This window comes from Diaphorina citri, unplaced genomic scaffold, assembly GCF_000475195.1.
Source record: "Diaphorina citri unplaced genomic scaffold, Diaci psyllid genome assembly version 1.1 scaffold1592, whole genome shotgun sequence".
Classification (NCBI taxonomy): Eukaryota; Metazoa; Arthropoda; class Insecta; order Hemiptera; family Psyllidae; genus Diaphorina; species Diaphorina citri.
The window spans coordinates 28,724-53,285 of record NW_007379018.1 but is presented as its reverse complement, the minus strand read 5'-3'; the positions used below and the strand labels follow the sequence as shown (position 1 = coordinate 53,285).

Sequence of the window (24,562 nt, the reverse complement as noted above, 5' to 3'; positions counted from 1 at the left end):
TAAGTTATTGGACTCAAAAACTTTTCTCCCGTGACTTGGCCCCGGTGTGTTTGCACAGATATATAACCACGATGGTTGCTACCTGTCTGAAATATAAAATTAATTTCTTTACAGTACCTACCTACCTAGTTCCAATAGGTGACCTAATATATCTATCTTGTAGGTATACTGACACAAAATGTCATTAAATTTTTTATGAGCTTCATTTCAATCATCATCAAAAAAAGTAGGTACCTACCAGGTGTACGTCATTTCTAGTTCACCCCAATTTTCTCCAAAGTAGGTAACCAGAATAAATGGGTCAGCCTAGTTAGCTTGTTTGTTCTTCTGGTAAGTCAAACATTTCATCTTCCTGTAGAGATTCTACATTCAATTCTTCCTGAAAGTCAAAATGGAAATTTCAGCATACTTCCGCCATTTTTAGACGGTTTTCGTTCATCTGCACTTGACCACAACAGATTTTTTAATTAAATCGTCGAACAAAAAAACCAAACATCAAGTAAAAACCCAACGTCAAGTTCTTCTGGTAAGTCAAACATTTCATCTTCCTGTAGAGATTCTACATTCAATTCTTCCTGAAAGTCAAAATGGAAATTTCTATTTCAGCATACTCCCTAGCAACATATTATGTACGAAGTCTACTATTTCATGGTAGCTTTCTTACGCCATTTTTAGACGGTTTTCGTTCATCTGCACTTGACCACAACAGGATTTTTTAATTAAATCGTCGAACAAAAAAACCAAACATCAAGTAAAAACCCTTTAAGGTGTGTCTACTCTACAGTCGACCAAAGTCTATCGACACTGACTGGCGAATTTCTCTCGAAAAGAGGACAAAAATCGTTCTATCAGTAAGACAAAAATCGTTCGTTCTATTTTTAAAAATTTCTAAGCACAATGTAGAAAAAAAACGACTTACCAAAGTTTTCTTATATTCCATCATGGCCTCCAGATGTGCCGCATACTTTTCGTTTCTCTTCTGATTCTTCTCATGATTCATCAGATAGAACGCCAAATATCGTATCGGGTTGTCGGGGCGTTTGCGTGCTATCTCGGCACAAGCTTTGGCCAGGAGATTGTCGGGGAACGTTTTCTCAATGATGGCGATGTTGGGCCGAGGTTGGGTCCCTGCGAGGTCATAGAAAAGAATAATGTGCGAAACGTGCCAATCGGAACAAGCTTTGTTCAACTAGCACTAAAACGCAAAGAAATGGTCGCAAAGAAATTTGTCACGTGTAATAGAATTTTACCCTCAGAAGGAAGGAAAAACACCTTTACACCCGTTATTTGTCTTGAATATATGTACTCGTACGTGAGACTAAATGATGAACTACCTAGGTATCTATCAACAAGAGTTTTGATGGCAGAGATTGCCCAATGCAGTAATCACTAGTTGCTTTTTTGTTAATATTTATTAATTTAAAACACAATAAAGAGTTCATCATTATTATTTCTAGAAAGGGGAGGATCAAATTAGATGTAACATGGAAAGGTCGAAATGTAATTTTAAACTCACCAAACGCTCCATCTTTGGATCCAATATATAAAGGGGAGGAAGAAAGTAATTAACCTAGATTATTATTTAATTACTTTCATTTTTCTTTTTATTATTATTATTATTAGTCCACAAATGTGACAAGGATGCAACACAAAATACTTGATAGGTGCTGTAGTTGGCGGCATTTCGACCGTTTTTTGGCGGTTTTCAGCTATACTGACTAAAGGGTTAGAGATATTGTAAAAGTTAAGGTGAAAAACACTCAAATAAGCATAATTTAATAGGATAAGGAAAGTCGTGTGATGTGTCACACCAGATTTTTGTTTTCTTATCCAGAGCATACCTACCTTTTTGTTTTCTTACCCAGAGTGCACCCAGTATTCCAAGATACAGGATGAGAGTCCGATAGCCCTAGCGCCGGCCCTGGTGGGCGGGGTCCGATATGTGAAGACCCAGTGTGACATCCTAGCCATGCCTATGATCATAGGGGGATCGCGGGCCAAGTATGGAGAATTCCCTCATCAAGTAAGTTCAGAGAGGAGGATTTGAATGGAGGAGTTGCAATTGGGAAAATATTATTATTAGAAAATTCCTACGTAAAAAGTTGTGAAAAATCCAAATCTGAGGTCAAAACTCCGAAAAAGTAACTTTAAAAGGTCGAAAATTCAACTTTTAATTGCCGTTCTAATGAAAAAGTTCAAAGAGTTGTGACGTCATATTTCACATCAAAATGTGCAGAAACGCTTGCGCACAAACAAACGAAGCGGGAGTCTTGAATTATGACCTCATCACCTACATGTTTTATTTGTTTTCTTATCCAGAGCATACCTTTTTGTTTTCTTACCCAGAGTGCACCCAGTATTCCAAGATACAGGATGAGAGTCCAATAGCCCTAGCGCCGGCCCTGGTGGGCGGGGTCCGATATGTGAGGACCCAGTGTGACATCCTAGCCATGCCTATGATTATAGGGGGATCGCGGGCCAAGTATGGAGAATTCCCTCATCAAGTAAGTTTAGAGAGGAGGATTTGAATTCATTTCCACTAAACTAGTACGTGGTTAACGTGGTCCTACAAACCTCAGTGGTTAGTGCGGTGGACTTCGGATCTGGAGGTTCGTGGTTCGAGTCCAAGTTAAGTCATAAAATGTAGCGTAGTGTATTAAGCGGGGAACGGCATTTGTGACAAGCATTTACGCTTAACACAATTAAAATTCCTTGGTTAACGTGGTCCTGCCTCGGTGGTGTAGGTGGTAGGTGGTCGAAGAAAAAGAAAAAATCCGTTGGTCCTCATTTTTCCTGCTCTATGACTTTGAAACATCACCCAAGTAAGCGCAACTGATCTATTCATTTCCACTAAACTAGGACGTGGTTAACGTGGTCCTACAAACCTCAGTGGTTGGTGCGGTGGACTTCGGATCTGGAGGTTCGTGGTTCGAGTCCAAGTTAAGTCATAAAATGTAGCGGAGTGTATTAAGCGGGGAACGGCATATGTGACAAGCATTTATGCTTAACACAATTAAAATTCCTTGGTTAACGTGGTCCTGCCTCGGTGGTGTAGGTGTCACCGGTGGTGTAGGAAAGGGAGACCCGCTAGAGAGGAAAAAGTGACTTTTAGGGGAAAATTTCAAACTTTTCGATCGAGTTGATTAATAAAGAAGTTTTGTACGTCTCGGAAACAAATGTCTTAGTGGCCGAGCGGTTGGGTATGTCTATTTTAAGACGTTCGCCTGATAAACAGAAGAGTGTGGGTTCAATCCCAGCCGAGGTACGGGATTTTATCCTCTGAATGAATCAGTTTTCTAGTAGGTAGTTAGTTTGAAGGGATATTGTTATGTTAAGGCGGTCTCCTCTTGATCAATTGTGTGCCGCGTCCATTTTAGTTTAGGACTATTGCACTGCCTAATAGGGATAACTGCGGCGGTTCTCACTCTTCACCTCTTTGAGTGTAGGCTACTTTTATTGATCCTGATATTCCTGATCATGTTCCAGGCTGAAGTGGGATTTGTAGAAGAAGGAGGAACTATGAAAGATGTCAAATGGTTTTGTGGAGGATCCCTGATAAGTCCCAACTATGTAATGACTGCAGCCCATTGTATTACCAGTCCACTGTAAGTAAATCACCAGTAAAAGTTGCGCACCTCTGTTACTACCAAGTGGCTAAGAAGAGCACTGTTTCTAAACTTTTTTTTTTTTGCAAGGCCACATCGGCGACCATTGCCCATTGACCCTCGCCAAGACCATCACAGAAAAAATACTCAACTCAATTTCTTGATTTTCTGCAAGGGTCGGTACTATGGTCAAGGCTCCGTTGAGGACGCTTCTATTCATTAGCATGGTTTGCTCATTTTCTCTTGGGTCAGTAATAGGCGAGGGTAGATGGTCGGTTCTCCGGGCGGTCTCTTCTTGATCAATTGTGTGCCGCGTCCATTTTAGTTTAGGACTATTGCACGGCCTAATAGGGATAACTGCGGCGGTTCTCCCTCTTCACCTCTTTGAGTGTAGGCTACTTTTATTGATCCTGATATTCCTGATCATGTTCCAGGCTGAAGTGGGATTTCTAGAAGAAGGAGGAACTATGAAAGATGTCAAATGGTTTTGTGGAGGATCCCTGATAAGTCCCAACTATGTAATGACTGCAGCCCATTGTATTACCAGTCCACTGTAAGTAAATCACCAGTAAATGTTGCGCACCTCTGTTACCAAGTGGTTAAGAGCACTGTTTCTAAACTTTTTTTTCTCTCAAGGCCACAACGGCGACCATTGCCCATTGACCCTCGCCAACACCATCACTATTATGGTCAAGGCTCCTTCTAGGACGCTTCTATTCATTAGCATGATTTGCTTATTTTTTCTTGGGTCGGTACTAGGTGAGGGTAGATGGTCGGTTCTCCTTTGTGGACGACTACTATTTTTATTATTATTTTAAATTTCCAATTCAACTTTTCCTCAACTTACAGAGGCAAGCCCCGTTACGTTCGGTTCGGACTGATCACCAAACTCTCCTACAGTGTCACCGATAACATTCACAGGGTGATGCAGAACATCCTGCACCCCAACTACACCACAGAGGGGACTTCCCAATATCACGACATTGCGCTCCTCAAGATTGCGCCCCCTGTGGAATTTTCCGAAACGCTCAAACCAGCGTGCCTCAACCGGGCGCATAATGTGAAGAGCCCCACGGCCATTGCGTCCGGGTTTGGGAAACTCAACTACTTCGGTAGGTTGTAGAGATGTGCAGTGAGCATTGATAAAAGAAAAATACTGATAGGGGATCCTATCCGGGTGGAACCCGTATAAAATCCGGGTAGAAAAGAGGATAGGATCGGATTATCCGCTTCTAATCCTGGGATACTGCAATCGCGTTTCCACCCGGATAAAATCCGGTTCACCTATCCAGGATTTTATAATCCTAGAATCTGGATAGAATCCTTCTTCGATCCTAGGATTATTCTGGGATTGTCCAATCCAAATTGTAACGGGGTTGGAATAATTTGGTTACTAGGGGAGTTAAATGACATTTTTGATTTGCCAACACTCACACTTAACTTATACTTTTTATAGGACTTAAAGTTGGCACGTACCTTACTGTTTGGTATTGGACGTTTCGGGTCTGAACTCCAGACCCGTCTTCAGCAAATTGTCAATGTGTTATCATTCGCGAACTCCGCGAACTCGTCAATTAGAACATAAAAAACGGAAATGCGAAACAGATAACATTCAACGAAAGCGAACCGCTTGTAGAGACAATCAGTAAGGTACGTGCCAACTTTAAGTCCTATAAAAAGTATAAGTACTAGGGGAGTAGTTCACATCTAGTAAATTGATAAAAGAAAAATACTGATAGGGGATCCTATCCGGGTGGAACCCGTATAAAATCCGGATAGAAAAGAGGATAGGATCGGATTATCCGGTAGCCAGATTCTATCCCGATTCTAATCCTGGGATACTGCAATCGCGTTTCTACCCGGATAAAATCCGGTTTACCTATCCAGGATTTTACTATCCTCCTAGAATCTGGATATAATCCTTCTTCGATCCTAGGATTATTCTGGGGTTGTGCAATCCAAATTATAACGGGGTTGGAATAATTTGGTTACTAGGGGAGTAGTTCACATCTAGTAGGTTTGTCCTATTCAAATAAAAACCACGTTGATTTCTATTCCTCTCCCAGACACTAAAGAAAGTCTACGTCTCATGAAAGTTGTCCTGGACATTATCAACAACGACACTTGTTCCAAACAAGAGACCACACTCATTTCGTCACAACTGTGCGCCACAGTTATGGCAGGAGGCAAAGATACGTGTCAGGTAAGCTCATGCCTTGGGCCAGCCACTCACTATCAGGTAGACCTGACGACAGGTACACCTGATCAGGTCCGGCTGTCAGGTCTACCCGATGGCCACACACACTATCAGGTAGACCTGACAGGCACGGCTGAAAAGGTCCCCCTCTCAGGTCTATCTGATACCTGATAAGCACACACTATCAGGTAGACCTGATAGGGGGACCTGTCAAGTCTACCCAATAGTGAGTGGCTGTCCTTAGCACTGATGGCTGGATTTTGACGTAAGATTATAAGAAATGCGCAAAAACGCATGCGCACAAACACGTTACGCGAGAGTAGAAACAGGGATGTATGGGCTGGATGTTCCAAATTTTGAAGTCTCGGCCTTCGCCTCCCCCCTATACGGCCCTGCTAACTCGCAACAAAACCGAAACCATATGAACAAAACACAAGTCCTAACCATCCCCCGTCTCTTTTCTCCAGGGTGACTCCGGGGGCCCGTTGCAAACCATCATGCCCGACCTCTGCATGTACAACATCATAGGCATCACCTCGTACGGGCGGCAATGCGGTCACGCCAACACGCCCGCTATCTACACGCGAGTATCGTACTATGTCCCGTGGATTGTACATACGGTGTGGCCCGACCAATTCCCCAACAGTAGCCTGACGACGGCCCTGGCCTATAGGGCAGACCAGCTGAAGGCCGAACGAGCTCGGGTGGAAAAGGATTCGTTTTTGACTTCGTGGTAATAATTTAGACCGGCCCTGCAGTCTGATATTTAAGGAAGAAAGTAGAAACACACTATCACGTCACGTGAGCTTCAGTAACATGATAGTAATGTGTTTCTACCTTTTCTCTATACTTACTCTATACGAAGTTATTTCAAGTTCGTTTTTGCTCATTGTCTTTGGAAAAGGATTCGTTTTTGACTTCGTGGTAATAATTTAGACCGGCCCTGCAGTCTGATATTTAAGGAAGAAAGTAGAAACACACTATACTATCACGTCACGTGACTTGAGGGCAGTTCTTGAGGGCAGTGTGGCTATCATGAACGAAATTACCTAGTACCTACTATATCATGGAAAACTTTGAACTACATCTTTCTGACCATTCCATCAGCTCACGTGTAGAATAGAATAGAATATACCTTGTTTATCCTGCTGGGATAGGACTGAAAAGTCCCTTTTCCCCCGCAGTCTAACCAAGGTCTTATATATTTGATACATTATGGGAGGTACATTTTACAAAATAAACACCCTGATTAATTTAAAAAAAAAAGAGAAAAAAAAGGTAATGTGTTCCTACCTTTTCTCTATATTCTATACGAAGTTATTTCAAGTTCGTTTTTGCTCATTGTCTTGGGTTAACCATCTCATGTTGAAATCCACTTTAGATCAGTTGATTGGTCGAACGGTTCTTTTTAACTTGAACACCGCTTTTTTCTTCTCATTAACTGCTAACTGCTTATTAGATAAATAAAATATGCATGTGATACCTTCATTTGAAGAACAGGACGTTTCTTTAATGTATATTGGTAGGAATTCGTTTTCAATACAGATATATAGACCTTTGTTTTAATGCATGGGTCAACTTGCTCTAAAGGCCACTGCATCAGGTCTGCTAGTAATATCAAGGATACTTCCATGTGCTCTGCAATCATAACCAGGTCAAAATCCTGAGACAAGATGGTGATGAAGTCTGAAACAGCTTCATCGTTCGTAAACATTGATTCTTCCATTCCCAAGTCAAAAGACATTTGATTCAGACCAAGTCGATAAGGATAGCGATGACTAAGGACACTTTTGAAAGTAGAAAATTGACTTTCAAAGGCGCGGGGCCCCCAGTTTGGGCTGATCGAACTTAAAATTTTCAGCGCCGCAGGCGAAATTTTTCAAAAAGTAGGTAGATAAGTGCCTCATGCTTTGTCACAAGTTAATTTTTGACGTACCTACTTCGTAGTTATTTTCTTATCCTAATTTTCGCTGAACGCTAAAGTGAGCAAAATAAAATAGAGTGCCGCAGGCGAAATTTTCAGCCGAGGTACGGGATTTTATCCTCTGAATGAATCAGTTTTCTAGTAGGTAGTTAGTTTGAAGGGATATTGTTATGTTAAGGCGGTCTCTAGGGGAAGCACCAAAAAATAGGAAATTCATATCGATTGGTGATTTGTGCTTCAAAAAGGTCCCACTAATGGTTCATGTTGAAATTCAGGCCAAAAAATGAAATTTAGACTTCCGGCCCTGATGGCCTCCGGGGATGAAAATGGATGTTTCGAAATTTCACTTTTGGGACTGAATTTCAATATGGATCATTAGTAAAACCTCAGATTTGGATTTTTCACAACTTTTTTTCGTAGGAATCGACCTTCTATTAATAATATTTTCCCAATTGCAACTCTTCCATTAGACTTCCGGCCCTGATGGCCTCCGGGGGTGAAAATGGATGTTTCAAAATTTCACTTTTGGGACTGAATTTCAATATGGATCATTAGTAAGAGCTCAGATTTGGATTTTTCACAACTTTTTTCGTAGGAATCGACCTTCTATCTTATATTATAAGAACAAGATTAATAATATTTTCTCAATTGCAACTCCTCCATTGTAGGATCCAAATTTTGGAAAGAAAAAAGGCCTAACTAATTTCTATGAAATATTACCTCTAATTGCAAAAGTATAAGATACACATTCTCAACAAAGAGACAGAAAATGTTGAAAAACAATTATTTATGGAACATACTGATATTTTATACCTATACATAAAAAACGAACAAGCAAACTAAAAAGAATATTTAAAATACAATCAAGGTCTAAAATAACTTAAATAAGTGATTTACAGCATAATTAACAAAGTCTACAACTCTACACTATCGATCGATATCGACTCGAAACCCACAAAAATTTGGCAAGATGAAAGGATTTCGTGCCAGCCTAGTTAGCTTGGAGGGTATTTTTTTTTTTTTTAAAGAGGTTTGACAGAGGGAACTGTAACTGCTATGGTCTTATCGTCCCGAAATCGAAGAGAGAAGGAAGACAGGATAGGAAAAAGCCAGCCGTTCCGAGAACGAACATTATCCCATCAGGATAAAATCCGCCCCGGGCGGGAATCGAACCCGCGGCCTAGCGCTTACAAGGCAGACGCACTACCAACTAAGCTAACTAGGCTGGCTTGTCCGATTTAGTTAGTCATCGTTGGTGAAACCCGCCTTTCAGACTCCCACACATTCTGGCGTAGGTGGGAAAATCAGAGCTATAGGAGAAACAGAAGGGATAGAGAATAGGAAGAACGAATAGAGGGAGAGAAGGAAGGAGGGAGGTGGATAGAGGAGAAGAAGGAACGGATAAAGAAGGAACGGATAGAGGGAGAGAATAAAGGAGGAAAGGGAATAGAGGAGAAGAAGAAGGAGAGAGGAAGGAATAGAGAAAGGAAGGAGGGATAGAAGGAGACTAGGAAGGAGGGAGGAGGATAGAGGAGGAGAATGAGAAGGAGAGAGGAAGGAAGGACTTGAAGGGAGGGAAATAAAGAAGGAGGGAAAAATCGGAGCTAGGATTGGAGGGAGGGAGGAGGGAGAAAAGGAAGAGGGGGAGAAGGGAAGAGAGAAAGGAGAGATAGGAAAGAGAGAAGGACGGGAAAGAGGGAGAGAAGGGGATAGAGGGAGGGAATTTATAGCTAATAGAAATGGGGAACTAAAAACACTTTAAGTTACCTATCTAGTGACTCTCTAATTCCTTTTTTGTGGAATAAAATAATCTCCCATTCACTAAAATTACTTGTCCGATAATTAATCAAGATGTTACGCTCAATAAGGCTTGTCTTGAGATAGTGCTTTTTTAACGCACTCATTTTTGCCCTTCTAAAGAGAGACTTATTTTTTTGTTTTTTTTTTTTTTTTTTTTTTTTTTTTTTTTTTTTTTTTTTTTTAAGAGGTTTGACAGAGGGAACTTTAACTGCTATGGTCTTATCGTCCCGAAATCGAGGAGAGAAGGAAGACAGGATAGGAGAAAGCCAGCCGTTTCCGAGAACGAACATTATCCCATCAGGATAAAATCCGCCCCGGGCGGGAATCGAACCCGCGGCCTAGCGCTTACAAGGCAGACGCACTACCAACTAAGCTAACTAGGCTGGCAAAAGAGAGACTTACATTTACCCTTAATACGAGGGATACTCCGTATTATAAAAGTAATTTGTATCAATAGCCAGAAGCTGTTCTAGGAGTATGATGCCTCGTAGTTTCTCATATTGCAAGTTTACCCCGATTTTACCGGGGTAAAAACCGGATAAATGTCCCCCCCTAACCACTACGTCACCAAGACGACGGGAGTGCTCAAACGAATTCGGTAACACCCTATAAAATCCAAGGTGCACACTCTCTAACCACTGTCAGTAGGCTCGGGCCAAGGCCCATCGACCAATGGGTACCTCTACATTCCGACCAATTCATTTATTATTATTATTATTATTTTTCTTTTTCTCACAAGAGGTTTGATAGAGGGAAGTGTAATAACGGAGGTCTTATCTTCCCGAAATCGAAGATTTATTCAGGTTTCCCAATTATAAAATTACCGCATGCATAACCGTGCGAAGCCCCAGGAGCGCGCAGCGCGACCTTAAACAACGGAGCGCGAAGCGCGACCGCATGCACAACTGTGCGAAGCCCCAGGAGCGCGCAGCGCGACCGCATGCACAACCGTGCGAAGCTTCGGGAGCGTGCAGCGCGACCGTATACGCAACCTCCCGAACACGCAGTGCGAGTAATAATAGTACATATGTAGGTACATACTAATTTTCTTTAACCACGATCGAGTAAACTACGGGCTAAAAAATTCCTGGAGGGACGGGCCCACCTTGTTTTATTTGCATGAACGTGAAGACCCAGCGTTCACATTGGTAATGCCGCCACTCGATTAAAGTAGGTAGTTACTCAATTGTCCTCACGCATGAACGTGAAGACCCAGCGTTCACATTGGTAATGCCGCCACTCGATTAAAGTAGGTAGTTACTCAATTGTCCTCACAGGGCTGAGGGCTGAGTACACCGCGAGAGTCGAAAAAACTTCGACCTCGCCCGAAATCGAACCCGGGACCTCCGGCATGCAAGTGTGACCGTAAAAAAGCATATTTGACCTAAAGAGTATAAAAATAATAATTCTCTCGGCTGAGTACACCGCGAGAGTCGAAAAAACTTCGACCTCGCCCGAAATCGAACCCGGGACCTCCGGCATGCAAGTGTGACCGTAAAAAGCATATTTGACCTAAATAGTATAAAAATAATAATTCTCTGAAATTACCTGCTACGCGGCCACAAATATCGGTAGACGAAGAAGGAATAGAGGGCTTGGCAGACTTTTCCTCCTCCTCCTCCCCAGCAGGTTCAGATTCTACAACCGAAAAGATCTCCTCTTGGGCGAGCAACTCCCTATACTTCTCATCAACCGCATTGAGAAAACTACTCAACGAAATCAGCGTCGAAATTTTCGAAGACGATGGACTAGCGTTTTCATCAAAAACGGGTAAAGCGGATTCAACGGATAGTGGCCGGTCATCGTGCGATGCCTTACTAACCGTTGGAAACACCTCGGAGGATGGCTTGTCTTCATTCAACCGATCAAACGACGACTCAACGGTTTCCATCAAGCCACCATCTTTTCCCTCATCTTTTAGAACTTCAATTGAGGTCATGGCAAGAATAAAACTGCGTGCTCTAAATACGACAGTACGTTATGTTACGATACGAGATAAATATACGAAAACAAAATACGAAAAAAAGAAAGTGAGTGATAATAAAAATCTATCAAAAGGAAAGATTTATTTATATATTTTATTCAAAATAAAAATCACTAGTTTTGGATGGAATGCGTCGATTAGGAATATAACGTACATATGTATGCCTCGTTTAAAATTGTAATTTTAAAATCTAAAATTAATGAAGAGACCGCGTCATTCTAATCTAACTCAGTTAAGCACTGGCTTGAAATTCGGACAACCAAGTTACTAACTAGCAAGAGGTCTGAAAAAATCTCGAGGAGTCGAGGACACAGTGATATAAGATTAAGCGCATCTGAAGGCACATGAATCATGACTTTACTTATATGCATGTAAATCCTGAAATCGCTTTCTCTCATGCTATGTTTATCAAAAGGAAAGATTTATTTATATATTTTATTCAAAATAAAAATCACTAGTTTTGGATGGAATGCGTCGATTAGGAATATAACGTATGTATGCCTCGTTTAAAATTGTAATTTTAAAATCTAAAATTAATGAAGAGACCGCGTCATTCTACATCTAACATAGTTAAGCACTGGCTTGAAATTTTAGACAACCAAGTTACTAACTAGCAAGAGGTCTGAAAAAATCTCGAGGAGTCAAGGACACAGTGATATAAGATTAAGCGCATCTAAAGGCACATGAATCATGACTTTACTTATGCATGTAAATACTGAAAGCGCTTTCTCTCATGCTATGTGTCTTGGGGGTATATTGGTTTCACTTGGCGCGAAAAAGCTGATCCAAGACTTTGTTCAACGCTTTTCATGACGCAAGAGATTAGGTGATGCTATGTTTGTGTCTTGGGGGTATATTGGTTTCACTTGGCGCGAAAAAGCTGATCCAAGACTTTGTTCAACGCTTTTCATGAAGCAAGAGATTAGGTACCTACATTAGGTACATCCGGAATATCTGTTTGATTCGACCTTGTTTCCATCAGATTCTGTAAGTTCCGTAATCGTTCCAATCTGTATATTTGTTTAGGTACCTACATTAGGTACATCCGGAATATCTGTTTGATTCGACCTTATTTCCATCAGATTCTGCAAGTTCCGTAATCGTTCCAATTTGTATATTTGCTTAGGTACCTACATTAGGTACATCCGGAATATCTGTTTGATTCGACCTTATTTCCATCAGATTCTGCAAGTTCCGTAATCGTTCCAATCTGTATATTTGCTCTCTCCTCAGTTGATTGGTGAAAGCAAGCTCTGGCTTAGCAGCAAAATAACATTGCGATGATGCTCCCGATTTAACAACGTAGGAATATGTAAGCCCATAGCCACCAGTGTTTAATTTATCAACACATTTCTGGTAGAAATCAGAGTTCATGGTGATCAACTTGTTGCTCCCGATTTAACAACGTAGGAATATGTAAGCCCATAGCCACCAGTGTTTTTTTCATCAACACATTTCTGGTAGAAATCAGAGTTCAAGGTGATCAACTTGTCTGTATGCAATTACCAATACCTGGAGACCACTTGTATGCAATTACCAATACCTGAACCCACTTGTATGCAATTACCAATACCTGAAGACCACTCGTATGCAATTACCAATACCTGAAGACCACTTGTATGCAATAACCAATACCTGAAGACCACTTGTATGCAATTACCAATACCTGGAGACCACTTGTATGCAATTACCAATACCTGAACCCACTTGTATGCAATTACCAATACCTGAAGACTATGGAGAGCTCGAAATTTTATTGTTATAAGAGGAGGAAGCAATGTAATAAATCACATGTAAGGTATTATAATAAGTTTGAGGTGTAAGGCAACCTTAACCTTGAGGAAATATGCTGTTCGAATACGAATAGGAAAGGTATTATAAAGACGTTAAACGGGTCAATATCATGCCCGCCCCACACATTCATGCAAGCATGACAGGCAGCATGTCATGCAAGCTTGACAGGCAGCATGTCATGCAAGCTTGACAGGCAGCATGTCATGCAAGCATGAACGTGGGGGGCGGAAAAAGGATCACAGGCAACAGACAGCCTGAAAAGCCGCCTTTTGCATGATGAAAATTCAATCATTGAACCTGCCTGACAGGCGGCCTGTCATGCATGCATCAACGTGAGTGGTGGACATCAGAGAAAACTTCGACTATGAAAACATTGAAAACAGTACAACAATAAAATAACAAATTAATCAAGATGTTACGCTCAATAAGGCTTGTCTTGAGATAGTGCTTTTTTAACGCACTCATTTTTGCCCTTCTAAAGAGAGACTTACATTTAGCCTTAATACGAGGGATACTCCGTATTATAAAAGTAATTTGTATCAATAGCCAGAAGCTGTTCTAGGAGTTTGAAGCACAATGTAGAAAAAAAAAAAATATATACGACTTACCAAAGTTTTCTTATATTCCATCATGGCCTCCAGATGTGCCGCATACTTTTCGTTTCTCTTCTGATTCTTCTCATGATTCATCAGATAGAACGCCAAATATCGTATCGGGTTGTCGGGGCGTTTGCGTGCTATCTCGGCACAAGCTTTGGCCAGAAGATTGTCGGGGAACGTTTTCTCAATGATGGCGATGTTGGGCCGAGGTTGGGTCCCTGCGAGGTCATAGAAAAGAATAGGTAATGTGCGAAACGTGCCAATCGGAACAAGCTTTGTTCAACTAGCACTAAAACGCAAAGAAATGGTCGCAAAGAAATTTGTCACGTGTAATAGAATTTTACCCTCAGAAGGAAGGAAAAACACCTTTACACCCGTTATTTGTCTTGAATATACGTGAGACTAAATGATGAACTACCTATCGAACTACCTAGGTATCTATCGACAAGAGTTTTGATGGCAGAGATTGCCCAATGCAGTAACCACTAGTTGCGTTTTTGTTAATATTTATTTAAAACACAATAAAGAGTTTATCATTATTATTTCTAGAAAGGGGAGGATCAAATTAGATACTTGGAAAGGTCGAAATGTAATTTTAAACTCACCAAACGCTCCATCTTTGGATCCAATATGTGACGTGCCTCCGTAATGACAAATCGAATCAGAACTGTCTCCCCAACCTGGGGGAAAGGAAATTATACTAGTAAGCATGAACGTGAAGACCCAGCGTTCACATTGGTAATGCCGCCACTCGATTAAAGTAGGTAGTTACTCAATTGTCCTCACAGGGCTGAGTACACCGCGAGAGTCGAAAAAACTTCGACCTCGCCCGAAATCGAACCCGGGACCTCCGGCATGCAAGTGTGACCGTAAAAAGCATATTTGACCTAAATAGTATAAAAATAATAATTCTCTGAAATTACCTGCTACGCGGCCACAAATATCGGTAGACGAAGAAGGAATAGAGGGCTTGGCAGACTTTTCCTCCTCCTCCTCCCCAGCAGGTTCAGATTCTACAACCGAAAAGATCTCCTCTTGCGCGAGCAACTCCCTATACTTCTCATCAACCGCATTGAGAAAACTACTCAACGAAATCAGCGTCGAAATTTTCGAAGACGATGGACTAGCGTTTTCATCAAAAACGGGTAGAGCGGATTCAACGGATAGTGGCCGGTCATCGTGCGATGCCTTACTAACCGTTGGAAACACCTCCGAGGATGGTTTGTCTTCATTCAACCGATCGAACGACGACTCAACGGTTTCCATCAAGCCACCATCTTTTCCCTCATCTTTTAGAACTTCAAGCATCAAAAACGGGTAAAGCGGATTCAACGGATAGTGGCCGGTCATCGTGCGATGCCTTACTAACCGTTGGAAACACCTCGGAGGATGGTTTGTCTTCATTCAACCGATCGAACGACGATTCAACGGTTTCCATCAAGCCACCATCTTTTCCCTCATCTTTTAGAACTTCAACTGAGGTCATGGCAAGAATAAAACTGCGTGTTCTAAATACGACAGTACGTTATGTTACGATACGAGATAAATATACGAAAACAAAATACGAAAAAAAGAAAGTTAATGATAATAAAAATCTATCAAAAGGAAAGATTTATTTATATGTTTTATTCAAAATAAAAATCACTAGTTTTGGATGGAATGCGTCGATTAGGAATATAACGTATGCCTCGTTTAAAATTGTAATTTTAAAATCTAAAATTAATGAAGAGACCGCGTCATTCTACATCTAACTTAGTTAAGCACTGGCTTGAAATTTAGATTTGTAAGCGCTATGTAGGTGCCGGGTTGGATTCCCATCAGGGGCGAATATCATCTACTAGGTTCGTTCTCGGAACGGGTGCCTTTCTCCTATTACAATCAGACAAATACAATAAAATTATGATGAGACAATACAAAGAGGCAATTAGTAAACATAATACAATTTATTGATATTGAGGGCACAACAAAACTGTTGGTATAATGGAACAACTTGTTCTAAGCTGACAGTCTAAATAAAGCACTACTGATACTTATCATTGATATTAAGCATTAATTAGTACAATAGTACATAGTAATTATTCAACAAGACAATGATACACATATCCCCATCTCAGGGGAATTGAAAGGATACTTGAAATTTTCCTGCCAATAATTTAAGGGCTGTTTTTAGTACTATTTTCTAGATAATCAGTTTCCGACAGTTTTAAGTTTTTTTTTTATGTTTTGGTAACTGGAACAACTTGTATAGACAATGATACACATATCCCCATCTCAGGGGAATTGAAAGGATACTTGAAATTTTCCTGCCAATAATTTAAGGGCTGTTTTTAGTACCATTTTCTAGATAATCAGCAGTTTCCAACAGTTTTAAGTTTTTTTTTTATGTTTTGGTAACTGGAACAACTTGTATTATGCAATTACCAATACCTGGAGACCACTTGTATGCAATTACCAATACCTGGAGACCACTTGTATGCAATTACCAATACCTGAAGACCACTTGTATGCAATTACCAATACCTGAAGACCACTTGTATGCAATTACCAATACCTGAAGACCACTTGTATGCAATTACCAATACCTGAAGACCACTTGTATGCAATTACCAATACCTGAAGACCACTTGTATGCAATTACCAATACCTGAAGACCACTTGTATGCAATTACCAATACCTGAAGACCACTTGTATGCAATTACCAATACCTGAAGACCACTTGTATGCGATTACCAATACCTGAAGACAACTTGTATGCAATTACCAATACCTGAAGACCACTTGTATGCAATTACCAATACCTGAAGACCACTGGTATGCAATTACCAATACCTGAAGACCACTTGTATGCAATGCAATTACCAATACCTGAAGACCACTTGTATGCAATTACCAATACCTGAAGACCACTTGTATGCAATTACCAATATCCTACCTGAAGACCACTTGTATGCAATGCAATTACCAATACCTGAAGACCACTTGTATGCAATGCAATTACCAATACCTGAAGACCACTTGTATGCAATGCAATTACCAATACCTGAAGACCACTTGTATGCAATTACCAATACCTGAAGACCACTTGTATGCAATGCAATTACCAATACCTGAAGACCACTTGTATGCAATGCAATTACCAATACCTGAAGACCACTTGTATGCAATGCAATTACCAATACCTGAAGACCACTTGTATGCAATGCAATTACCAATACCTGAAGACCACTTGTATGCAATGCAATTACCAATACCTGAAGACCACTTGTATGCAATGCAATTACCAATACCTGAAGACCACTTGTATGCAATGCAATTACCAATACCTGAAGACCACTTGTATGCAATGCAATTACCAATACCTGAAGACCACTTGTATGCAATGCAATTACCAATACCTGAAGACCACTTGTATGCAATGCAATTACCAATACCTGAAGACCACTTGTATGCAATTACCAATACCTGAAGACCACTTGTATGCAATGCAATTACCAATACCTGAAGACCACTTGTATGCAATGCAATTACCAATACCTGAAGACCACTTGTATGCAATGCAATTACCAATACCTGAAGACCACTTGTATGCAATGCAATTACCAATACCTGAAGACCACTTGTATGCAATGCAATTACCAATACCTGAAGACCACTTGTATGCAATGCAATTACCAATACCTGAAGACCACTTGTATGCAATGCAATTACCAATACCTGAAGACCACTTGTATGCAATGCAATTACCAATACCTGAAGACCACTTGTATGCAATGCAATTACCAATACCTGAAGACCACTTGTATGCAATGCAATTACCAATACCTGAAGACCACTTGTATGCAATTACCAATACCTGAAGACCACTTGTATGCAATGCAATTACCAATACCTGAAGACCACTTGTATGCAATGCAATTACCAATACCTGAAGACCACTTGTATGCAATGCAATTACCAATACCTGAAGACCACTTGTATGCAATGCAATTACCAATACCTGAAGACCACTTGTATGCAATGCAATTACCAATACCTGAAGACCACTTGTATGCAATGCAATTACCAATACCTGAAGACCACTTGTATGCAATGCAATTACCAATACCTGAAGACCACTTGTATGCAATGCAATTACCAATACCTGAAGACCACTTGTATGCAATGCAATTACCAATACCTTTTTTTTTTTTTTGGGAAGCCCTTGTCTAGCTGATGAGATCTAAAACAAACGAAACGCGTACCCTGACTTCTCCAGAGGGCGTAATATAGTCAAGGTGCTCGACCCGTGAACGGGAGGAAACGGGTTCATTCCCAGCTGAGGCATGGAATTTTATCGTTTTGAGAATGTCACCACGTAATTTTATGAAGTTCAAAAATGTCTCCGGCAGTAACTTTCTCTAGAGAAGCCTCCGAGGCCTCATGAGTACCACACTCGTCCCGGAGGTCCCGGGTTCGATTCCCGGCGGTGTCGAAGTTTTTTTTCGGCTCAGTGCTTGTAGTTCGGTGCGCTCAGCCTCGTGAAGACAACTGAGTAGCTACTTCAATCGAGAAACGACCAGTGGCGGCATTACCAATGTAAAAAGATTATTGAAATATGGACATTGATTGCAAAGGAGGCACTTAGTGATGCTGTGATGTCAACAAGTTGTGAAAAAGCTCTGCTTTACCACAAAGATTTGATTGAGATCACAATTAATCGATAAATTCAAATTTACTATTCAATTTCAATATAACCGTAGTATGAAGCGTGCTTATCACACATTTGGTCTAGGGAAGAGGAGTAGGTGTTGCATTTGCTTCTCTTCTATATGAATGGAAAGAATGGTGATGTGTCTAGTCTACTTTTCTACTCTATGAGCCATTAGGACAGTCCACGGTTTACTCATGAAATTCAAAGTCACATCGGCCAGCCTAGTTAGCATGGTTGGTAGCGCGTCTGCCTTGTAAGCACTAGGCCGCGGGTTCGATTCTCGCCCGGGGCAGATTTTGTCTTGAAGGTATAATGTTCGTTCTCGGAACGGCTGGCTTTCTCCTATCCTGTCTTCCTTTCCTCTTCGATTTCGGGACGATAAGACCTGGTAGCAGTTACAGTTCCCTCTGTCAAACCTCTTAAAAAAAATCATACCTACTACTATAGAATCACCTTTAGAGACATTTTATAAGTAGTAGTACATCGGTATTCCAAAATAAATAGAAAAAAGGGGGAGCAATAAATTGATTAACGACACGAGAGTTCAAACAGACTCCCACCTGACATCTCTGTTCTCGTGTTTACATTAAATAAAAATGTGAAAAACCCATAAAAAAAATATGGAAAAATTAACATGCGAACCGAATGGAAATTTCTATCTGTGAAAATCGAGCGAAATAACTGAGTGGTAAATTTTCCAACTAAAATAAAGATCACACTAAGTGCCCCCTACTTTTTAAATCGTGTTAAAATTGTAGTTCATTTGAGGTAATTTCTAAAATTCGAGTCCAGTCAAGAGCCAAAAGCTTTTAAAATACAGAATAATTTTGATTTCTAGTCAACATTAATTTTAACGTACTTATAAGTGATTCTTATAAAAAAAAAGGAGCCTGAGAAGAGATACTGCTGCAGGACATAGATTAGATATTCAAAGTGAACCTTTTTTTCTTAATAGACCATACAATTTTCTAGGCTAAAAAGCAACAATGTTTCCATTCAAACAAATTTTCGCCATTCTTTCGCTGGCAAGTCTCAGTTTGGTGATCCTCTTAGGTCGTGGCGTTCAAGGCTACTCTATTGGATCCTACGTGAAATCAGTCAACGAGGAGACAGGCAAGATGGAAATGTGCTACAAGCCGGAACGCGGACCTTACATCGAACCCGTGGACCCCGAGTTAGAAGAACAGATGGCTCAGAAACCGTGTGCTGAATGAAATTATCCATCATTGGCTCGAGTGTAATAAGTCGAGACAGAACAATGTTTCCACTGAAAATACGCTACTTGTTCAGAAGTCACGTCAATGGAAACTTTTTAGCTGTCACAAATGAGCAGTGACCAGTGTTATAATAGGGTTAGGTTAAGCGCAAAAAGGAGCTTTCGCCATTTGAGCAGTGACAAAAAAAAAGGAGCCTGAGAAGAGCTACTGCTGCAGGACATAAATATTCAAAGTGAACCTTTTTTTCTAAATAGACCATACAATTTTCTAGGCTAAAAAGCAACAATGTTTCCATTCAAACAAATTTTCGCCATTCTTTCGCTGGCAAGTCTCAGTTTGGTGATCCTCTTAGGTCGTGGCGTTCAAGGCTACTCTATTGGATCCTACGTGAAATCAGTCAACGAGGAGACAGGCAAGATGGAAATGTGCTACAAGCCGGAACGCGGACCTTACATCGAACCCGTGGACCCCGAGTTAGAAGAACAGATGGCTCAGAAACCGTGTGCTGAATGAAATTATCCATCATTGGCTCGAGTGTAATAAGTCGAGACAGAACAATGTTTCCACTGAAAATACGCTACTTGTTCAGAAGTCACGTCAATGGAAACTTTTTAGCTGTCACAAATGAGCAGTGACCAGTGTTATAATAGGGTTAGGTTAAACGCAAAAAGGAGCTTTCGCCATTTGAGCAGTGACCAGTGTTATTATAGGGTTAGGTTAAACGCAAAAAGAAGCTTTCACCATTTGAGCAGTGACAAGTGTTGTAATAGGGTTAGGTTGAAGGCAAAAAAGAAGCTTTCTTTTTCACTGGCGTGTCTTCTGCAACAATATGAGTTCGAAGTTGGTACCAAGAAACGTTTAGAAACATTTTTAGCTCAAAAACGGCTGTGAGAGTACCTACAGGAATTGAAACTGTCCCGACTTATTAGCACTCGAGAACTGTAACTGTACATATGTAGGTTTCTAGACTTCTGGAAATCGGATAGTTAATATTCTCCCTATACGTAAATCGGCTGTGATGATAAACACCTTAAAGACTTTGTTCAAAGCCTAAGCTACAAAATTCCCTGTGGTTCTTTTGCAAAGGCTAATACAAAAGATAAATATAGGTAGGTCAGAGAGACACCTCGATTCAATTTTTTATCTGTATCTAAAAATATAAAAGATGAAACTGGAGTAGTTCTATCCCGGCTAGCCTCAAGAATTCTTCTTCTACTTCATCTTCTTAGCCTTTTCCCACTCAAGTGGGGTCGGCGTTTTTTGATGGCATCCTCCATCTGCCACGGTTATTTATGTACATCTTCCTCTGATAAAGCCTCAAGAATAACTACTACTAATTCTTTTGAAAAAAATTACCTCTCGTTTTCCGCATTTGTAAACTTGTTTATATTCTCACAAAGCTTTCTTGTGACCCCAAAAGACCCAAGCATCTGAGTTTTGTACAAGAATAGCTCATCCAGAACAGGGAAATTAGTGAAAAAGAACTCTGACTAAAACTACTGCCCATGATAAGACTGTAATCGGACATATCATGCTTTAAGTTAAGCACCAAACAGGGCCCTAAAAATGTAAGAATGCTACCATAATGCTAACAGAACTTAGATAAATTTATGAATAGATAGGTAGGTAATAAATGTAATAATTAGAAAATTAAATGCATGGAAACTTACTATTTTTGTCGACTCCTTTATTAATGAACAACAAGATATATATTACAGCTCTTTCAACTTATCTTTCATAAGACATAGCAGATTGAAAAACTGTTCGGCTTTTTCATTGTAATGAACGTTGGAGAGTTTGAATGTCGGGTTCTCTTTGAACAAATATTCAGCCTGAAATCAAGAACCAAAAATTGTCACGAAGCGAAGGGCAGATCTCCATTTTATTATTATTTTCTTTCTTAAGATTGGACCTTGGAACCGCTTTCGCATTACTTCAAGGCACATTCTTTTACATCCATGCCTATCCACGAACGGAAAAGTTCGGTCAGAAAATTTCCGCCCTGGCCGGGACTCGAACCCAGTACCTCCAGGTTGAGAGTCAGTGCTCTTGGGAATGAGTGCACCCCGGAATATCCAACATCACATGATGTACCATAGGGATGTAAAAGCATGAGCCTTGACCACTTAGCCACAGAGGCATCTATGGTTGACCTGAGGTTGAAAAGCTCACCAAATAATCCACGGGAGACTCAGGATTTGCTTGAGTTACATCATTCAATCCCCTGGTCACTACAGGCAGGACGAATTTCATCAGGTAGTGGCGCAGAGGCATGTTGTGTAACTCTTGAATGATGTTACGCTCATAATGCAGAATATTGTTCATACCAGCCTGCAATAGGAAAACACTTATGGTGGGTTTCACCAACCTTCTTTCCAGCCTCAAACGAACCTTAGTGTTCAGTTTTCCGGAATTAAAATACACCTTTTCTTCTGACTTACCATTGTTTCTTCTGACTTACCATTGTTTCTTCTGACTTACCATTGTTTCTCCTGACTTACCATTGTTTCTTCTGACTTACCATTGTTTCTTCTGACTTACCATTGTTTCTTCTGACTTACCATTGTTTCTCCTGACTTACCCATTGTTCCATCAGATGTGAGTATTCTTTCTTCTTCTTATCTGCCAGCTCTTCTAGACAAGCTTGGAACTTTTCAAAGTCAAAAGCCTCTTGTTCTCTCTCTTTGTCCAGCTGTCTGCGGTAATCTTCCCCTGTGAAATATCGGAAAAGTTCAATAAGAATTGAACTCCAAGAATCAAAAAGACGATACTTGTTTGACGGAAAGAGGTCATTTATTTCAACCCTTCGCTGTGAAGACCATACCGGATACTTCTAGACAAGCTTGGAACTTTTCAAAGTCCAAAGCCTCTTGTTCTCTCTCTTTGTCCAGCTGTCTGCGGTAATCTTCCCCTGTGAAGTATCGGAAAATAAGAATTGAACTTCAAGAATCAAAAAGACGAAGAATGCTTGTTTGACGGAAAGAGGTCATTTATTTCAACCCTTCGCTGTGAAGACCATACAGGATGATGGGATAATGTTCGTTCTCGGAACGGCTGGCTTTCTCCTATCCTGTCTTCCTTCTCTCTTCGATTTCGGGACGATAACACCTTAGCAGTTACAGTTCCCTCTGTCAAACCTCTTAAAAAAAACTTAGGAACTTTCAGAACATACCTAAGAGGACAGCTGGCTTTCCAAAACGGCCGAGGATGTTTTGAAAAATGTTCTCTATCGGCTCTTCTTCCACATTGAACACGGTGGGGAAAATGTCGATTTCATTGAAGAATTGAGAGAATCCCGCGGGATAAGCGTCGTTCTGTCTGCAGATTGTAGATAGGGTTCAATGGTAGAGATTGCCCCGGGCAATATAGTTTCGCCCTTTGTTTGTAATGTCTTGTATTTGTGTATTGAATTATAATTAGATATAACATTAATAACCAATAAAGAGTCTGCATAGGTAACTGAATAGGTAAGTTGTTGTTTTTAAATAATATAAGGACCTTGCTGAATGGGTATTAAAAAAAAGACTTAGGACTAGTGGTTAACTTAATAACTTCTACTCAAGAGAAAGTCTAGTATTATTTTGTGTACTGGTTAGCCCGGTGGATTTTGAATCTGGAGGCGGATGGTTCGAGTCCAAGTCAAGTTACGCTTAACACAATTAAAATTCCTTTTGTATAACTACCCGCTAGTTATGGCGTGTGGAAAATGATGTGGTAACTCAACACAGCCTTCATGAGCATGTAAAGTTGACGGGAAATTCGAAATTTTGATTTTTTTTTTCCGCAACTTGTACAATCTGAATTCGTTTTTTACTTTTCATCTCGAGTTTGCACGTTTATATTATACTTTTTATTTATATTAGATATTACAAACAAGCAAATTACAAAGCAAACAAAAATAAATATAAAATCATTTTTAAACATGGCCGCCGGGACAGAGGGTTAGAAAAAATACCCAACACTCCCACGCTATCCTTGCTTAAGTTAAGCTTACCAATGCAAAACTGTAGAAACAATATAGATAAACAATATCCTATCTCACCTTGTCCGAGCTCATCTCAATCCGGTACATAACAACAGCCTCACTTGTGTAATATTTATGTACGTAAATGTCGTGTTAGGTGTTTTGTGTAAGACGATTTGTTTTAGATTTACTGATCCATTCACCTACGATATCTCCACATTTCTCGTCCACAATGTGTACTTATCTATTTCTAGGTAGATGGCTGTATGAAACATGGCCGCCGGGACAGAGGGTTAGAAAAAATACCCAACACTCCCACGCTATCCTTGCTTAAGTTAAGCTTACCAATGCAAAACTCAAAACTGTAGAAACAATATTATAGATAAACAATATCCTATCTCACCTTGTCCGAGCTCATCTCAACCCGATACATAACCACAGCCTCACTTGTGTAATATTTATGTACGTAAATGTCGTGTTAAGTGTTTTGTGTAAGACGATTTGTTTTAGATTTAGTGATCAATTCACCTACGATATCTCCACATTTCTCGCCCACAATGTGTACTTATCTAGTTCTAAGTAGATGGCTGTATGGTGTACCTTTATGGTGGATTTCACCAATGACTTAATGAGAGATTTCACTAATGGGAGAATTTTTAATCATCCAAAAAGGAGTTTTTAATGGCCCAAACAGGTGTTTTTAAAAACTCCTTTTTGGATCACTATGAGCTCCTTTTGATCATTAAAAAGAAAAACTCCTTTTTGGATGATTAAAAATTCTCGCATT

General features: G+C 40.3%; 4 protein-coding genes across 5 annotated transcripts; 1 reads left to right on the top strand and 3 right to left on the bottom strand.

The window, feature by feature from the left end:
• Nucleotides 1–775: 775 nt before the first annotated feature.
• LOC103516534 lies at nucleotides 776–15,680 on the bottom strand. The gene is made up of 5 exons (XM_026828902.1): nucleotides 15,381–15,680; nucleotides 14,827–15,208; nucleotides 14,509–14,583; nucleotides 13,883–14,121; nucleotides 776–899 (listed from the first exon to the last, which is right to left on the bottom strand). The coding sequence occupies exons 1-5, from the start codon at nucleotides 15,387–15,389 to the stop codon at nucleotides 879–881; spliced, it is 726 nt and encodes a 241-aa protein (XP_026684703.1). The 5' UTR covers nucleotides 15,390–15,680; the 3' UTR covers nucleotides 776–878.
• On the top strand, nucleotides 1,872–6,692 carry LOC103516535 (serine protease snake-like). Of its 2 annotated transcripts, none has more exons than XM_026828900.1 (5): nucleotides 1,872–2,023; nucleotides 3,487–3,605; nucleotides 4,455–4,717; nucleotides 5,672–5,808; nucleotides 6,270–6,692. In XM_026828900.1, exons 1-5 carry the CDS (start codon nucleotides 1,970–1,972, stop codon nucleotides 6,537–6,539), a joined length of 843 nt encoding a protein of 280 aa, XP_026684701.1. In that variant the 5' UTR covers nucleotides 1,872–1,969; the 3' UTR covers nucleotides 6,540–6,692. The 2 variants fall into 2 exon arrangements, with proteins under 2 accessions (XP_026684701.1, XP_026684702.1); XM_026828901.1 differs by lacking the exon at nucleotides 1,872–2,023 and adding an exon at nucleotides 2,348–2,504.
• Nucleotides 10,761–11,913, bottom strand: LOC113470461. Its single transcript, XM_026828903.1, has 2 exons — nucleotides 10,986–11,913; nucleotides 10,761–10,856 (listed from the first exon to the last, which is right to left on the bottom strand). Exons 1-2 carry the CDS (start codon nucleotides 11,463–11,465, stop codon nucleotides 10,788–10,790), a joined length of 549 nt encoding a protein of 182 aa, XP_026684704.1. The 5' UTR covers nucleotides 11,466–11,913; the 3' UTR covers nucleotides 10,761–10,787.
• Nucleotides 15,681–21,466: 5,786 nt separating the features above from the next.
• Nucleotides 21,467–23,552, bottom strand: LOC103516533 (adenylate kinase 7-like). The gene is made up of 5 exons (XM_026828905.1): nucleotides 23,509–23,552; nucleotides 22,984–23,129; nucleotides 22,393–22,523; nucleotides 21,984–22,142; nucleotides 21,467–21,643 (listed from the first exon to the last, which is right to left on the bottom strand). The coding sequence occupies exons 1-5, from the start codon at nucleotides 23,550–23,552 to the stop codon at nucleotides 21,524–21,526; spliced, it is 600 nt and encodes a 199-aa protein (XP_026684706.1). The 3' UTR covers nucleotides 21,467–21,523.
• Between the last annotated feature and the right edge of the window lie 1,010 nt (nucleotides 23,553–24,562).

What these genes read in the sequence shown, in the direction of transcription:
- LOC103516535 (XM_026828900.1), top strand. Translation starts at nt 1,970, where the DNA reads ATGCCTATGATCATAGGGGGATCGCGGGCCAAGTATGGAGAATTCCCT. An exon ending in ATGGAGAATTCCCTCATCAA is followed by an intron (nt 2,024 to 3,486) that starts GTAAGTTCAGAG and finishes ATCATGTTCCAG; the next exon opens with GCTGAAGTGGGATTTGTAGA. An exon ending in CATTGTATTACCAGTCCACT is followed by an intron (nt 3,606 to 4,454) that starts GTAAGTAAATCA and finishes CTCAACTTACAG; the next exon opens with AGGCAAGCCCCGTTACGTTC.
- LOC113470461 (XM_026828903.1), bottom strand. Translation starts at nt 11,465, where the DNA reads ATGACCTCAATTGAAGTTCTAAAAGATGAGGGAAAAGATGGTGGCTTG. An exon ending in CCGGAGGTCCCGGGTTCGAT is followed by an intron (nt 10,857 to 10,985) that starts TTCGGGCGAGGT and finishes CCCGGGTTCGAT; the next exon opens with TTCGGGCGAGGTCGAAGTTT.
- LOC103516534 (XM_026828902.1), bottom strand. An exon ending in TATTTGTGGCCGCGTAGCAG is followed by an intron (nt 14,584 to 14,826) that starts GTAATTTCAGAG and finishes CCTTTCCCCCAG; the next exon opens with GTTGGGGAGACAGTTCTGAT. An exon ending in TATATTTTTTTTTTTTCTAC is followed by an intron (nt 900 to 13,882) that starts ATTGTGCTTCAA and finishes TTTTTTTTCTAC; the next exon opens with ATTGTGCTTAGAAATTTTTA.
- LOC103516533 (XM_026828905.1), bottom strand. Translation starts at nt 23,552, where the DNA reads ATGCTCATGAAGGCTGTGTTGAGTTACCACATCATTTTCCACAC. An exon ending in TACCACATCATTTTCCACAC is followed by an intron (nt 23,130 to 23,508) that starts GCCATAACTAGC and finishes TACAATCTGCAG; the next exon opens with ACAGAACGACGCTTATCCCG. An exon ending in AGTCTCCCGTGGATTATTTG is followed by an intron (nt 21,644 to 21,983) that starts GTGAGCTTTTCA and finishes TCTTGATTTCAG; the next exon opens with GCTGAATATTTGTTCAAAGA.